This window comes from Rhinolophus sinicus, chromosome X (genome assembly GCF_036562045.2).
Source record: "Rhinolophus sinicus isolate RSC01 chromosome X, ASM3656204v1, whole genome shotgun sequence".
Taxonomy (NCBI): domain Eukaryota; kingdom Metazoa; phylum Chordata; class Mammalia; order Chiroptera; family Rhinolophidae; genus Rhinolophus; species Rhinolophus sinicus.
In genome coordinates this window covers 36635681-36653066 of record NC_133768.1, presented here as the reverse complement: position 1 = coordinate 36653066, position 17386 = coordinate 36635681, and the positions used below count along the sequence as shown (strand labels likewise).

Below are 17386 nucleotides of genomic sequence, written 5' to 3'. Positions count from 1 at the left end.
TATGATTTGGTACAGTTGTAAATAAATGTCTTCATGATGAAAATGTTTATTAATGCTGGCTGGAAAAAAATACACTATTTAAAATGGGAATTAAAAAAGAAATCACCCGCTTGAACCCACCAGGAGGATCATAGTGTCTATTAATGTCTGTGTATACAATTTACACAATAAACCATTTGTCATGGAGCCAACAAAATGACAGCTTCTTCTCTACTGGGTAAGAAAAACCTTACATTTAGAAAACCATTATGTAAACAACTGCCTTAAGGTCATAGCAAGGGCATATCATTGTAAGAAGGAAGGGAAGAGCACTAAGAAGTTCCTTCTCAGCCCTCAAGGCCTTTAGAAAAATTATTGTCTTTTAGTTCATTTTTGGATTGACAACCAAAGGTAGTCTCCAATTCAACGCCAACAGGGGTCCTCAATTTGGGGTGCAGTGAGAGGAGAGGCTTTATTCAGTGAAAACAGCTCAATTATGAAATAGCTCAGCTGTGTAATAGCATGGCTGTGAGACAGCTCAATTGTGGAACCACACTGTTGTGGAACAGCAGCTGTGAGGTAGCACTGGCGAGGCAGCCTGGGCAAGGAGGCCTTGCTGTTGCTGGTTTTGGAGCTCTAGCCAAGAAAATATAGCCTTTGATGAAAATTGAAAGTGTGCTCCCTTGAGGCAGAGATGAAGCTGGCTTATCTAGAGAAGAATACCTGCCCTTGGTCCCTAACTGCTTCATTTCTATGCAAATGAAGACTCCAAATCTTCACTGTTTGATTGGTCCAAATAGCACTGATTGGTCAGAATAGAGCCACTCTGATTGGTCAGTGAATATGCAAATGATGATATAGCTGCACAGCCCCAATTGGCTGGGGCAAGTCTTCAGCCCATTGGTTCATTTACAAGCAGTAGGATTTCCTTTATAAAGGTTGGCTCAGATGGCAGGAACACAGTGCAGGAGGCAGACAGCTCAGGGCAGCTTTCCCCTGCAATACAGTGTGCATGAGGGACCTCTGTAAACAATGGTTGCTACACTCTTATTATGAATTTGAGCCCAGTTAACCATGAAGAGTCCTTTTTGGCATGTATATTCTTCTCTGGGTCAACGAGATCTATTTTGGATACAAAGGTTTATTCTTTGGGATCTTAAAGGCAGTGTTTTATTTCCATTTTCTCCCTAATTTCTCAATAATCATTTGATTCTAAATACTATTTATTGCCTTGAGAGGAAAAATGACTTCTTTCTGTAGTTGGCAGATATTGCTAGAAATACATGAAAGTATCTTTTGGATGTCATTGGCCCAGTCAGCCCTACATTTTGCTCTTTCTCCCCCCTTTCTTCCACCTCCCCCACCCCCATCCCCATCCCCATCCCCAGTTCAAGCCGTTGTTTCTCAGTCCAGTTGTGGTGCTCCCTGGCCCATGCTGGTATTATGAGTCGTGAGCAGCTCTCCTCGGTTGCTCACTGCAGCTCAGCTCCAGGGAGAGCTATTGTTCACAATCTTAGCTGTAGAGGGCGCAGCTCACGCCCATGTGGGAATCGAACCAACAACCTCGGTGTTAGGAGCACCAGTGGAGCACGGTGCTCCAACCACCTGAGCCACGGGATTGGCCCACATTTTGCTCTTTCAATTTGTAATTTTCCTCTGTCTTGTTTTACTCCTTTCTCTTCTTTCAATGGCCCATTTGCTAGTTCTCTATTTGTTAGCATTTCATTAGGAGTAGGTGGGCAATGGGGAGGAAGAAGTGTATGAACTCAAATTTATAACTTTTGGAAAATATTTCAGTCAGGACACCTGAAGTTATGTCCCTTAAAGTTTTTTGTTTGTTTGTTTGTTTGTTTGTTTGTTTTAAATTGAGGAACAGTGTGTTTCTCCAGGGCTCATCAGCTCCCAGTCATTGTCCTTCAATCTAGTTGTGGAGGGTGCAGCTCAGTTCCAAGTCCAATTGCCATTTTCAATCTTTAGTTGTAGGGGGCGCAGCCCACCATGCCATGAACGGGCAACCTTGTTGTTGAGAGCTCGTGCTTTAACCTGCTGAGCCATCCGGCCGCCCCTCCAGAAGCTCAGGGGCAGCTCAGTTCACTGGCCCATGTGGGAATCGAACCGGCAATCCTGTTGTTCAGAGCTCACGCTCTAGCCAACTGAGCCATCCAGCCACCCCCAAAGTTGTTTAGTTTTTGAAAAGTGTAATCTTACACAAACTAACTGTCTTTTGAACACTAATATCTCCAGCCAGCCTTAGAATTGCATTTTGAGGGCCACAGGCTAAGGAACTTCAGAGAATCAACCCTTGCATTTAAAGCACTAGGATTTGAAAAGCTACCGTGTAATTATGTAAATCAATGTTTTAAGTAATGCAACCTATACAATAATTTGTTTTTCCATTAAAACGAATACTGAGAGGGATGTTTTAATTGTACAGCAAATGCAGGTGCAATGCAAGTTCAAAATAAGTTTGGGGCTGGTTTTTGTGAACCTGAGTTAGCTGCTTGGTGATCAACACGATTTTTCATTCTACAGAAGCCTATCGGGCTTCAAAGTGAAGAACTTGACCTTGCTCCTCTGTCAGAGTTAAATAAGAAAATGATGTTTAAAAATTACGTCCTCTTTGCGGCCGGATGGCTCAGTTGGTTAGATCATGAGCTCTGAACAACACCGTTGCTGGTTCTTCATTCCCACATGGGCCAGTGAGCTGTAGCTTCCACAACTAGATTGAAGACAATGAGCTGCCACTGAGCTTCGGGAGGGGTGGCCGGCTGGCTCAGTTGGTTACAGCACAAGCTCTCAACAACAAGACTGCTGCTTCAATTCCCTCCATGGGATGATAGGGCTGTGCCCCCTGCAACTAAAGATTGAAAATGGCAACTGGACTTGGAGCTGAGCTGCACCCTCCACAACTAGATTGAAGGACAATGACTTGGAGCTGATGGGCCCTGGAGAAACACACTGTTCCCCAATATTCCCCAATAAAATTTAAAAAATTATGTCAGAGGAATAACTCGAGTCAGGTCTGTTCCTACGGCTTTCTTTACCCCCCTCAGGTTACTGGGCAGGAAACGTGTGGAGAGGAAGTGGATAAAAAATTTTCAATTCCCAGCAGCAGAGCGTTAGAAAAAATTCCACCCATTAGTGAGCCCTTGCCTCCTTAGAACAGTGTGGTTTGAAAAAGGGTTTCTCTTATTTCTTTTTAAAAAGCCTTTTTTTCTCAAGGGCTTGAATTGTGGTACAGTGTTCAAAATGCCAAGCTGGTTTTCGCTTTATACCATGTAATGAAGCCCTCCTCTACAGCCCTGAGACTGTTTAAAATAAAGTAACAATTTAGGTCGTGGAAATTCTAGGGGGGGTGGAGTGGGAAGCTAGGGTTGCCGACGACAACGAACTACAGCTCCCACAAGCCCTCCTGGGACTGCTATCCGACCAACGTCCCACCAGTCTTGCGCTTGCGCAGAAGACCCTGCGCAAAGAGGAGGGGGCGGGGACAGGATAACGCGCTCGGAGGAGAAACAGAAGAAGGAGGAAAAAAGAGACCATAGACTTCCATCTGGGCCTAGAGCGGCTCTTAAAGTAGTGGGGAGAGGAGGGCGGGCGGGGACCACGTTCAATACAGGCCGCCGGCGGTATCATGGCGACCCGGAACCCCCCTCCCCAAGGTGAGCGGCCGGGGCCCGAAGTAGTATCTGAGACGCGGCTCACAGCTCTCGACCTTGTTCCAGGGGCCCCTCTTCCTTCCCCTGCTCCAGGGTTCCTGGGGCTGTTTTTCTGCGACAGCCCCTTTGAGCACCCCTCTGATCTATACTCCCCTCTCCTCTCGGCGGAACGCAGGCGAAAAGCGATCCCCACCCCCAACACAGCCCACCTCCGGCCTTACCTTCACCTGTGGCCCCTCATTTCCATCTTCAGACGCATTTTTCAGTCTTAACTCTGAAGTAATTTCTTCTTGACGGACCCCCTAATCGGTTCTGTCAGGAGAACCCCTTCTTCCACCGATGAAAATGGACCCAGTTCTAGCCCTGGCCCTGAGATTTGCGGGTTACCCTTCATGTTGTGAAACTGATCTGACGCTATTGAAATTTGGAGGTTAACCCCTTACTGCTATGTAACTTTGGCCTGATCCTACTGAGATTTGGGGGAGGGGAACGACCCCTCACTGCTGTGTAACTCTGACCTAGCCCTGGTTCAGGCCCCCAGGCCGGCCCTGGGCCTTTGCAAAGGAGATGCTAGGCCCTTTTACTCTTGAGGCCTTACTTAGTCTCAGGGATTGGATGTAACAAACTCTTAATGTTTCCATCTAGATCTTTTTAACTGTAGTCGAAAAGTAACAGTGCCTTGTAACATAAAAATTGTGTAGGACGTTTCTGATTTTGGTTGACTCTAAATGTATTTTCCCCATTTTGTATTTTGAAGAATATGAAAGTGATGATGAATCTTATGAAGTGTTGGATTTAACTGAGTATGCAAGAAGACACCACTGGTGGAATCGAGTGTTTGGCCACAGTTCTGGACCTATGGTAGAAAAATACTCAGTAGCCACCCAGATTGTAATGGGTGGAGTGACTGGCTGGTGAGAATAACATCTTTTTCATTACATTTCACTGGGAGCCTGACTGCTGCCGTTTTGTACATGGGACAGTTACTGAGCTCACTTACTAGTGGTTTTACACTGTTAATCCCAGAAGAGCTCTAACTTGAGACTTTTCTCTGTGATATGATTAGTGTAATCTACACTCAGAGACTCAGTGTTGGGTTTTGGTGATCTCCCTCCCCGGTGCCCACAATTGTTCCACTGTTTCCTCCACACCCTTCCTTTGATTCTTTATATATTTTTCCCCTTCTCAAATTTAGCTAATGTAGTGGATCTGCTTCACTGATAGTAAAGAGAAAGAAATAGATGAGTTAATTATATATTTTACTTGTTCAGTGCTAACAACTGGAAAAACCTGTGATACTCCCACAGTAGAACTGGTCTCCAGGATTGTCAGCTCTACTGAGAGCACTGAAAATTCTCAGTAAAAATTATTGATTATGATACAGATGATTGTGTTGATTTTTATGGGCTAGTTTGGATTGTAATACTTGAAGAAGAGTTGTAGAACACTGAGCCTTTGTTGGAATTAAAGGGTGGGTTGCTTATTCTAATAATATGGAATACATTAAGCAGTTAATAAGCATTAACCTAACCAGTTAACATTTCAGATCACATGATTACATAATTGCTACTATATATCTAATTCTGTTATTCCTAGAATAAAAGATTAGTTAAGTAACGGGTCAGAAACAAGTTTGACCGTTTATTTTGAAAATGTTCATGACCATAGAGAATTTTTGAAGTTAGTGTGGGTGCTTAACATGTGCACAATCATTTCTTTCCTTAGATTCTAAATTAAATTAATCTTACATTAATTTAAATATTTACATATTTAAACTTGATAAGTATAAAATTAATTCTTTAAATTTGTATTTTACGTGCACCTTGGAACAATGGTGCACTCCTCCGTGCCTTTTTGTAAATGCCATTTGATGGTAGAAACACTCATTGTGAAGGTTCTGTGATAAAGAAGTACAGTATTTATTCATGATGTGTACTTATTAATGCTGCTTATGAAGAAAGCCTGTAATTAAAAGAGATGCCTGGTTAGGGTCCTGGTTATTCAGACGATTCTCCATAGGCCAGTTGTACCTTGATCCCCATAATTCAGGGTCTGGTCCCCTGTTTAAATAAACTCATAATTTGGTGCCGTAGGTGATTGGTTAAAGTGTCAGGGCCTAAAGCCCTATACTAAAAGAGATTAAAAAGTACTTGAGCAATAGAATTAAATCATTGTATGTTTTCTCCTTGTAGCTCAAACTCAGTGAGAAACTCCGTAATTGGCAGAAGTTTGCTTGGAAAGCCTATGGATAGAGCAGGGAAGTTGATTCATTTTAGTGGCTTATGCCATCAAGGACAGACATGCTTGTGGAGCACGCTGCCTGGGATGTTGTTTAGACTTGACTGCTGCTTGCTTCCTCCACTCCTTTTCTGAGCCTTTGTTGAGGACTTCCCACCTGAGGGACAGTCTTTATACTAATGCATGTTTGGATAATAGCCAGACGTCAGCCCAGGAACTGTGTAATAGGACTAATACTACACAGGTGATTTGCTGCAATGACTTTAGATTCAGTATAGTAAATTTTTGTAATTTTCTTAGGATATAAAACAGATGTGCTACTGTGGCATACATGAAGGAAGAATGGTTAATAGGCATTAACTTAACTAGTTAACAATCAGACCAATTCAGGACATGAGTGGGAGGCTGAGGAGATTATATTTAGCTGTAGGTAACTATAGTTTTTTTTATCATAATAAGAAATTAAAACTAATGTCAGGGTGGGTCGTTGCTAGGAGAAATGGAGGTGTGAAGATTAATTAGAGGGTCTAGAAGATTAGTTGGTGTGGTCTGGGAACAAGGTAATGATGACTTTGAGAGTGGAAAGAAGACAAGAGTCAAATAATGGTTTGAAGATAGAGTATATAGAATTGGCAGTCAGTTGGACCCTGAAGGCAATGAAGAAGCAAATTCTGAGATGAATATGAGGTGGCCAGTGTAGAGAATGGTGCTGTCACTTACAAATTGGGACCTTAGCAACAGTTGGTTTGGTTGGAAAGATGATGTTTGCTCTGGGACATTTTGAATACAGGCATATCTTGGAGATATTGGGGTTTCCATTCCAGACCACAATAATGTGAGTGGTAATCTTTCTGCTGGTGAAGGGTCTTGCCTTCAATTTGTGTAAAAAAATGCAACATCTGTGAAGCGCAATAAAGTGAAGCGCAATAAAACGAGGTATGCCTGTATGTAGTTCTGGGTACTAGAGGAGCTCATCCTGTAATTAGAAATGTAAATTTTCCATTTATGAAAGCATATTAGTTTCCTAGGGCTGTTGTAGTAACAAAGTACCACAACTAGGTGGCTTTAAACAAGAGAAATTTATTCTCTCTCAGGTTTGGGGGCTAGAAGTCTGAAAAGTGTTGGCAGGGTTGGTTCCTTCTTGGAGGCTCAGATAGAGAATCTGTTCCATGCTTCTCACCTAGCTTCTGGTGGTTGCCAGCAACCCCTGGTATTCCTTGGTTTGTAGACTTAGTCCAGTGTCTGCCCCGTCATCACATGGCCGTCTTCCCTGTGTGTTTCTGCGACATAATGGATTAAGCCATATTGGATTTAGGGCCACCCTACTCCAGTATGGCCTCATCTTAACAAATTACATCTGCAGTAACCTTCCAAATAACTGAGGTTCTGGGAAGGAAATGGATTCTGGGTGGACACTAACCCAGTACAGAAGACTAGAGTTAGCAATCAGATTCTTTTGCACGCTGTGGATCTGGAATACTGATGGGAATATGAGCTCACTGAAGGAAGGAATCACACAGGCAGTATGGGGTGACATTCTTACAGGATAGATGATACAGAACAAGTTTAATATAGAGATAGATATAGATTATAGATTATAGATATAGATACAGATATAGGTAAGGAAACCATGGGAAAGGTGGACTGAAGTGTAGTCATGAAGGTGGAACTCCAGATGGACCTTAAAGAGTAGAAAACCTTTAGATAATGCAGAGCCATTTAGAAACCCCTAGAAACAGGGAGAGTAATAGCTTAAGCAACGGTGATGCCCTGTTTGGAAACTAACTGGGTTGGAGCAGAAGGTTTGGGTAGCGTGGGGGTTGGCCAGGTGTGTAGAACATCTTGACTGTATTGAAAAAACAAAACAAATCCCCTTTATTGTGGGGAATTTCAACTTTACAAATGTAAATGTAATGAACCACTGAATACTCAACATTCAGTTTCAGTAGCCAACCTTTTTTTCCTATAAATTCCCCTCCTTTTATTTCCATTCCTGAAGCACACCTCAGACAATTTAATTGTGCACTTTTGAGTAGCTTATATAACTGAAGGGAAACATTGAGGGTTTCTGAGCAGGTAAGGAATATGAACAGAAGAAATGGGAAGACATTAAGATTTTATTAGGAAAGCAATGAAAAGTAGAAGAGGGAGAGAGTTTAATACATCATTGATCTCATCTTTTGTTATTTCTTTCATTAAAGGTGTGCAGGATTTTTGTTCCAGAAAGTTGGAAAACTTGCAGCAACTGCAGTAGGTGGTGGCTTTCTTCTCCTTCAGGTATGTCAAAGCTTTAGTTCCTTGCCTTTGCTTACATATATAGCACTTGGGAACTGAGAAAGTCAAGTTTAGCCATTTCACTCCTGTCCATTTTAATAAAAGATGGAATTTTTCTTTTAGGCACCAGTTTATGAAAAAACTAAAGTGAGTTTTCAAAGCTGGCACCTGTCATGAAAGACAACAATTAAAATACTTGAACTTTTTTAAGCATAGTATGATCCCATTTATTAAAAAGACAATTATTGAAATTCGAGGTGCCTCATTTCTTTGTTTCCCTTTAAGCATCTCCCTAGCAAAATAAACATTTCAGCAATACTATAAACCTATTCATCCTGACCATTTTAAACATACATTTAAAATTCATACAGTATATAAAATTCAAAAGGTCTCTTTCTTTCCCGTTTCCTAGTCATCAGTTTTCCTTCCCAGAGGAAATTGCTGTTAGCAATTTCTAACATGTTTTTTAAAACCAGGGAACCATAATAATATAGAAAGTGGAAAATTGGGTTTAAAAAAATCATCCATAATCCTATTTCTGAGGCAGGTGGATTTGAAATTTTAGCTTTGTTCATGTTCCTCTTAGGTTTAAAAATGCTTTGCTATTAGAGGATGTTTATCAGAATATTATCTAGCATTCATGTCTGTTTGGTATTTTCCCAAAAATATTGTTCCCTGAAAATCAAATATAGTAAATCCTGAAATTGAAAATCTCTGGGAATGAATGTTAGCAGCAATTTTACCTGTCAGTCATACCAGATTTTAAATATAATTGATGGTTGTAGCAACCAAAATCTGGCTTCATCACTTAAGCCATTGACCATGTAATAACCAGTGTTGTTGCCTGAAGTACAAAGGGACTGGACTTGTATGTGTTAAGTATATATTTTGAGTTGTTTTCTAAATAACTTTTAAAAGTACATATTTTTTCTCTCTTTTGGTGGCATTATTAGGAGTTATTGCTTATTGTGGTAAGAGGTAAAAAGGAATACGGTTAATATCTAAATATAGTCCTCTGAGTGAATATGCCAGCATTTGTGTAGAAGAGAATTTTATTTAAGCTGATTTTGACTTGGGTTTATACAGAATCAAGAATTAAGGTATTTATAGAATTATCAAGAATTAAGGTATTTAATTCTACAGCTATTTGAAAACTCAGTTGTCATTTCTGTTTAGTGGAAAGGGGTACTGGACTGAAGCAGAGTTTCCTGAAATGTTCATAAAGTAGAATTATACATTGCAATCTACTGCACGTCAGTTTTTCAGAAGTCCATTTCAGTCCACTTGTTATGCACCATTCAAATCCACATGGCCACCTTCTACTTCTCTGGGCTTAGTCTACATACTTTGAGTTTACTAAGCAGAAGAACCTGGGACTTGTCTGCATTAAACTATTTTTCCCCCACAAATATGACTTACATTGAAAATTCGATAGAAGGAAACAAAGAGGAAATAAAAGTGACAAATGGCTTTTAGTCTAATTCCCTCATATTTTTTAGGCTCACTTTCATATTTTTGTTACCTGTACTTATATTTAAAGATAAATACTAGTTTACTTAGAACTTAAAACTTTTCTAGTAACTCAATATTAGGTGTCTTCCAGTAGGTATTTATCACACTGCCATCTTAAAATAGACAGTGGTATATAAATCTTTTAAACTTATTTTTTTAGAGTTGTATATTCCCATAATTCAGAGTCAAACACATGTACAACGCTTGTTACGGATTAGAGTAATACTCTGCCTTCTTCACTAACCCCCCATTTTCCCCTCCTCTTGAGGCAACCACTTTGAACTCTTAGCTGACTCTTAAGATATTTATCTTTTTTTCGTAAACAAGTTACTTGAACATTTCTTGATATTTCAGTTTGAGGTATTAACTATTGGTTTACCAGTATGGAATATGAGAATTTAGCTATCATTTATTGAACTTCTCTGTGCCTCCCAACCCCCATATCACATACTACCGTGTTTCCCCAAAAATCAGACCTAGCTGGACAATCAGCTCTCATGCATCTTTTGGAGCAAAACTTAATATAAGACCCGGTCTTATTTTACTACAATATAAGACAAGGTATAATATAATATAACATATAATACCATGTATAATATGATATAATATAATACCGGGTCTTATATTAATTTTTGCTCCAAAAGACGCATTAGAGCTGATTGTCCAGCTAGATCTTATTTTTGGGGAAACAGGATAGTATGCTCCTCCCCTCCCCCCACATAATCTGAGTGTCATTACTTGAATCTGTAAATATATGTCTTGAATTATATTTGGGAAGGTTTTGGCCATTATTTCCTTTAAATATTTGTTCACTCCTTTCTCTCCTCTCCTTCTGAACATGACTCTGATTACATGCATGTTAGCATTTTGGTAATGTCCCAAGGCTTTGTTCATTTATTTTTTCAACCTTTTTTTTCAAATTGTGTAATTTCTAATGATGTAGGTTCTAGTTCACTGACTCTTTCTTCTGTCATCTACCTTTTGCTATTAAGCCAATCCAGTAAATTTATTTCAGATATTGTATTTTTCAATTCTAGAATTTCCATTTGGTTCTTTTTATATTTTCTGAATCTCTGGTGAGATTTCGTACCTTTTCATTGATTATAAGTGTAGTTTCCTTTACCTCACTGAGCATAGTTATAATAGCTGCTTTAAAGTCCTGATAGTTCCAGTATCTCGGTCACCTCAGGGTTGGCATCTGTTGATTTTCTTTGGAAACTAGGCTGCATTTTTCTGTTTTATCAAATAACTTTGGATTTTATCCTGGGCACTGGGATTGTTTATGTTGTGGAGACTCTGGGTTCTGTTTTATTTCTCTGAAATATGTTGATGTTTTGGTTTTAGCAGGCAGTTAACTTAGTTAGACTCAAATTGCAAACTATTTCACCTGTGGTGGGTAGCAGCTCAAATTTCAGTTTGTTGCTTTTAGCCTTAGCCAGAATGCTTGGTTCTGCCCCTTGAATGTGTGGTTCAGGACTTGGGTAGAGTTTACACGATAGAATTTAGGACTCCCCTTCTCTAGAGCTCTCCCTTCTGGCAGCTGTTATTGTCCTGGGCTCTGCCTCTGGTTCTTTCAGGCCAGAAAGATGGCATATTTTCTGTTGAAGTGTTAGCCACCCTGCAACTGCGTCCTGCACTCAGAATAAAGCCAGAAAAATGGGCAACTCATCTTTTATTGGTCACCCTTTCTACAAGTTTGAACTCCCTTTCAAAATCTGCTTGCTTTTTTGAATTCTGGAGCCCTTGTATTTTATCCAGGGTTTATAGTTGCTGTCTATGGGAAAGTCCAGTCCCTAAGGCTCATCATCACCTCCATGCCTGTGACCCAACAACTACTGCCAGGAAAAGCTTTCACTTGCCATCTGATTTAATCACCACCATTTTGCTGAGGCTGGAGTTTGAAGTGATAGTAGGTGAATAAATACAGGAAGAAATGCAGCTAAATAAATTCTTCTATGTAGTCATTCACAGTGAAAATGGAAGCTAAGATTCCCACCTTATTTATATAAAATTGGATGTTTTTATTATTTGAAGTATTTTATGTGTGGTTCATAGTCAAAGCGATGCATTAAAAGGTTACAAAGAAAGCCTAAGCTTGATAGAAGTGATTTATAATGGTATACAAGGCTTAATTTTTTTATTACTCATGTGATTATTTATATTTTGATTTTATTATTTGGAGGGACCAGCTTACTGTATTGGTTTACTATACGCTGTTGTACCTGTTCAGATTTTGTAGTGTCTCAGTAGCATCATATGGGAATTTTTCTTACGGTTAATAGGCATTTAGCTATAGTTTTATTAAAAGAATTTATGGCATGAAACTTGAGTAGAGCATATTTCTTTTATATTCTACTTTCAAAATCAATTACCAGAAAGTATTCTTAATCTAAGTAGAATAAGATTTAGTGAAGATCTTTTATCAGGCTACTTTAGATTTCTTTAGTGACCTAATAACTGATTGGTTTCTGATGCCTTGTAATTAAACATCTATTTAATTAAAAGTTACGTTTTTATTAGCTGTATAATTTTGATAATCTCTTCTTTTTAGTTAATTCCCAAATTCCAAAAGTTATGATAGAATTATAGTATAGTTATAATTCTTGAAATTTTCCCCTATCATGTACTATACTTTTCTTAACATAGTGTTCATCACATCTAAGTAATTATTTATGCTTAATGTCTGTTTTCCCTAATGACCTGAAGTTGTCTGAGGGTGGGGACTTATGTCTCCCTTGTTCTTGGCTATAGTTTGGAGGCCTAGAACAGTGCTTGGCACAGATTAGGCACTCAGTATCTGTTAAGTGAATTGTGAATAAATTGTGATTTCTTCTGAGCTTCATAGATTTTTTTGAAATCTGAATGTATATATATATTCCTGGGTAATAGATTCATTAGCAACCTAGTTGGTTTAGAATTAACCATTTTTATTACATTTTTGTAGATTGCTAGTCACAGTGGCTATGTGCAGATCGACTGGAAGAAAGTTGAAAAAGGTGTAAACAAAGCTAAAAGACAGATTAAGAAACGAGCAAATAAGGCAGCACCTGAAATCAACAACATAATTGAAGAAGTAAGACAATGTACATTTTTGCCTTCTTTTTTTGGATGGGTCTGGCTTAGCAGAAAATGTGACTAGGGATTTTCTTTTTAAAAAAAAATTGGTGTTTTGGTCATGTCTATAGTATTAAGTAAAATTTGGGACCAAGCTGCCATTTAAATCAATTGTTTTTTTTAGTAGTTAATACAGTTTTCTCTGCCTATCTCCCATCTACTTGGATCTGCGTTTAAAAGCTGGTAACATTCTTTCAGAGTATTTCCTTTGCTTTTACAATTATGTATGTGCGTAGATAAGCTGTGGTAATACTAAAGCTACCTATTTTTTTCTTGAGGTGAAATAGTTTTAAAATGTGTATATTTTATTAATATATTAGTTTTACTAATGTTTTTATGTATATTTGGTCTATTTTCTTCTTCTACTCTGTTTAGAATTGAATTCTCCCTTGTCTTTGTTTTTGTTCTGTACTTTTACTTCTCCTAACTTTTTATTTTGAAAAATTTCAAACCAGTTGAAAAGTTGAAAGACAAATACAGTGAATACCCAAATAGCCTCATCTGTTCACCAAATTGTTCACATTTTGCAGTATTTGCTTTATCTGTGTGGGAGATTTACACGTTTTTTTTCTGAACTGTTTAAGACATCATGACTTTACTCTGAAGTACTTCAGCATATATCTACCCACAGTATGGATATTCTCCTATACAACTACTATTACTCTTATTAATTCTCAAATATTTAACATGGTACAATAATATTTCCTAATATACAGTCCACATTAAATTTTTTTCACAAAATATCTTTTATACCTTTTTTTCATAATCAAGAATTATATTTTGTATTTGGTTGTCATGTTTCTGAAATCTCCTTTAATCTTGAACAGTTACCTCATCTGGGTTTGTGTGTGTGTGTGTGTGTGTGTGTTTTCTGTCTTTCACAACACTGACATTTTTGGTTTTTTTTTTTTTTAATTTTTTAAATAGACTTTATTTTTCACAGTAGTTTTAGATTCACAGCAAAATTGAGCAGAAAATATAGAGGGTTCCCATGTCCTCCCTGCCCCCACACATGCGCAACCCCTCCATTGTGGACATCCCCCACTGCAGTGGTGCAACACTGACATTTTTGAAGCATCTAGGCAGAATATCCCATTGTTTGTCTGATTGCTTCATGATTTTATTTGTATTAAACATTTTGTCAATGTGGTATATTTTTGATTCTGTACATTTTTTTCTTATTGGCTAAGTAGATTGTCATTATTATGCATGCTGTGGGAATTTATTAAGTAATCTGTGTTAATAACTTGCTGAATGCATCATTTATATCTGCCCTACTATAAGTAGATTTCTCTTTACCCATGAGATTATTGCTTGGCTGTGGCTTGGGTCCTAGAACAGTGCTTGGCACAGAATAGGCAATCAGTATCTGTTAAACATACCTGTTATCTCAGTAGCTGAGAAGCTTACTGGGCCTGGCTGGGGGCTGTAGCCTCCTTCAGTTTGTAATAGACAGCCTTGGCATCATGTGTGGTGGTTGGCACATGCTGTAGTAGGTGTACAAGCATTGTTGCTAAGTATTTATTGAATAGAGGAAAACATCTGAAAATGTTATTAGCTCCAGATTCAATAATTAAAAGTATTTTTTAAAATTTTGCTTTGTTTTCTTATTGTGGTAAAATATGCATAACAAGAATTAACATTTTAACTATTTTTAAACGCACAATTCACTGGCATTAAGTATATCCCCACTTTTGTGCAATCATTACCACTATCCATTTCCAGAACTTTATCATCCCAAACAGAAACGCTAACCATTAAGCAATAACTCCCACAGTTAACTCCTCTCCTCAACCCTTGCTAACCTCTGTTCTACTTTCTGTCTCAATGGATTTGACTGTTTATGTAAGTGGAATCATACAACACTTGTCCTTTTTTTTTTTTTGTCTGTCTTATCTCACTTAGCGTAATGTTTTTGAGGTTCACCCATTTTGTAGCATAATTAAGAGTATTTTTGTTTAAACTTACTTTATGTTTCAGGCAACAGAATTTGTCAAACAGAACATTGTGATATCCAGTGGATTTGTGGGAGGCTTTTTGCTAGGCCTTGCATCTTAAGGATATGAATATTCTACCACAGTGGAGTCACCTAGAAGAGAAGTGGTGGCGACAAGATGGGCTGTCAACATTACACGCCGCTAGACTCTCCAGGGTGATGAGAAACAACTAGCTGGACAATATCAAACTCACAACTTAGCGTTTTGCCATCTGCAGTTTGGCAAACTAGTATCTGCTATAAAACAACCTATATGGTACGTGTACAATAGTATTACTGAGCAGAACATGGCTTTCATTTATTTAAATCAGATGTTCTTTATTGTGCTTTATAGTATAGTGCCGATAATTACAAATTTGTATTATAGCTTCAACATTAGGGTTGACTTGTTTTGAAAGATACGTTTGCAATAAACTGAAGAGCTGTAATGCCTTTTTGTGGAAGGATTTAGAAATAGCAGAATTATTAATGATATTAAGCAGATTTAATACCAATTTTTAGGTTGTTTTTCTCTGCAATTCTTACTCTGCTTATATAATGACTGTAGTAAACAGTTTCAAGAAAGGCTCTCCTAAGGAAATGTTACATGTTTAAAGCTCTTTTTCTTTTTTCTTTTTGGTGTCTGTAGTTGTAAAAGTATATCTTCTTGTATGTAAGCTTCTAATGTTTTTATTAATGTATTTATCATGGCAGCCTGAGCAGGACTATTTTGAGGGTACATATAGGTGGGTCATTGATTCATTTTACTAACTTTGAGTGAACCTCCTTTCCCATTTCTAAAAGTCATAATTATTATTTTGGCCTCTTCTTCACAAAGAGATAAAAATCACTTTAAAATACTTAGTAGTGTAGTATGAATTTACTGTCTAAAGAACAGTGATTTTTCTATATAATCATGAAATTATAGCTTAAAGAGAATTGTCTCCTTGATCTAGTCTGAGAGTAAGAGCTAAGGCTTTCAAAGTTTTGGTAGCATTATGCTGGTTGAACACTAGGCCATTTTGACTTGATTCTCAGGGCTGACATCACACTCCCTTTGTGGCTCTTTTGCCCAGAAAAGCTTTCTGTATTGTTTGTTTTGTCTGTAGAGTTCTAGGTTGGAATTGGAAAAAACATTAGAACAACAAGTGTTGGAGTCTTCAGATTGGAAAGACTTTGCAGATATTTAGACTATCTCCTTTTGATAGGAAGTGCCCATAGTATATTTTGTGTATTGTAAAAATAAGGCATTTGATACTTTCAAGATTGGTTACAATCTGTGTGCTTTCATTATTGTAAGACCCCTTAAAATTGAATGTGGGATTGGTCTTCATTTTCTTCTCTTTACTCTCATTAGTGCCTCAGATACAATGCTAAATAAAACTCAAACTTTCTTAATATGAAGTGATTTTGCTTATAAATATTTGTGTTTTTTTCTTTGAGCTTTTCTCGGTTTCTGCCTTACAAGCTATTCATTACTGTGGAATTAAAAGGGAAAAATATTCTAAGTTAGGTAGAACCTTGGCTGCGCTTCTCTGCTCCCTATCTGCGTGATGCTTTCATCTGGTATAGTAGGATGGGCTACTATGGGGAGATCTAGTAGCTGGTTCAATTTGTTCATTTTGGAAATATTTATAGTGTCATGTGTATGATACACTGGGAAAGTGGGGGGAGGGTTTCACAAAAATGTTTGCCCTCAAATGGAGACTAAAATATTTCTGTATGAAAAGTTGTATAATAATATAGGAGAACCTGGCATATGAGTTGTAGGGATAACTACTTTCAGAGTCCAAACATGAATGAAAACTGAAAAAGATAGCACTTCATTTTTCTTTTTTTCTTTTTAAAGCTTTTTATTTATTTTAAGTGTGGTTTTCCAGGACCCATCAGCTCCAAAGTCAAGTAGTTGTTTCAATCTAGTTGTGGAGGGTGCAGCTCACAGTGGCCCATGAGGGGATCGAGCCTGCGGGGATCGAACTGGCAACCTTGGTGTTATTAGCACCATGCTCTAACCAACTGAGCTGACCAGCCACCTTCATTTTTACCTATACATTTCCAAGTACATGTTGATTTGTTTTTAAATACTTGTATAAAATGCAAAATATTACCAGTGCTTTCCATACTGTCTCCTCTCTATTAGTGCCCCTTGTTCTGACTCATGTCTGCGCCATTTTCCCACTAGCTTGTACACTACTTAAAGCAGCTGTATGTATGAATCACTAACCTATGACACACACTATGTAATGCTTTGCTCATGGTAGGTATTCAGTTAATATGGATAAGTGAAGGAGAATGTGAAAAGTATATTATTGTGCTAAAGTTGGTGTCAACCTATAGGAAACCTTCTCTGTATAGCAGTCTAGTGAATCAGGCTTCATCAGAAAAGACTTGGTGGGGCTTGGTTGGAATGAAAAGCTTATAGCCTACCTTTGTCTAAAATGAGGATTTTTATGTTTGAGGGCATGAAGGCTGTTTGCAAGATATATTGAAACTTGAGTATATGGGATATAGGTATTTTGTGGTGTAGGCTTTGGAAGGTATATAAAGACATTTTGACTCATTTTTAATTTTTGTTCTTATATCCTTCTCCAACGACCCCGTCACAAGAAAAGATGATTTTTAATAAGGAATATGA

At 38.1% G+C, this 17386-nt stretch overlaps 1 protein-coding gene across 1 annotated transcript; it reads left to right on the top strand.

The window, feature by feature from the left end:
• The first annotated feature begins 3437 nt into the window (after nucleotides 1-3437).
• On the top strand, nucleotides 3438-16155 carry FUNDC1 (FUN14 domain containing 1). The gene is made up of 5 exons (XM_019718198.2): nucleotides 3438-3641; nucleotides 4396-4552; nucleotides 8078-8153; nucleotides 12607-12735; nucleotides 14757-16155. The coding sequence occupies exons 1-5, from the start codon at nucleotides 3614-3616 to the stop codon at nucleotides 14832-14834; spliced, it is 468 nt and encodes a 155-aa protein (XP_019573757.1). The 5' UTR covers nucleotides 3438-3613; the 3' UTR covers nucleotides 14835-16155.
• The last annotated feature ends 1231 nt before the right edge of the window (nucleotides 16156-17386 follow it).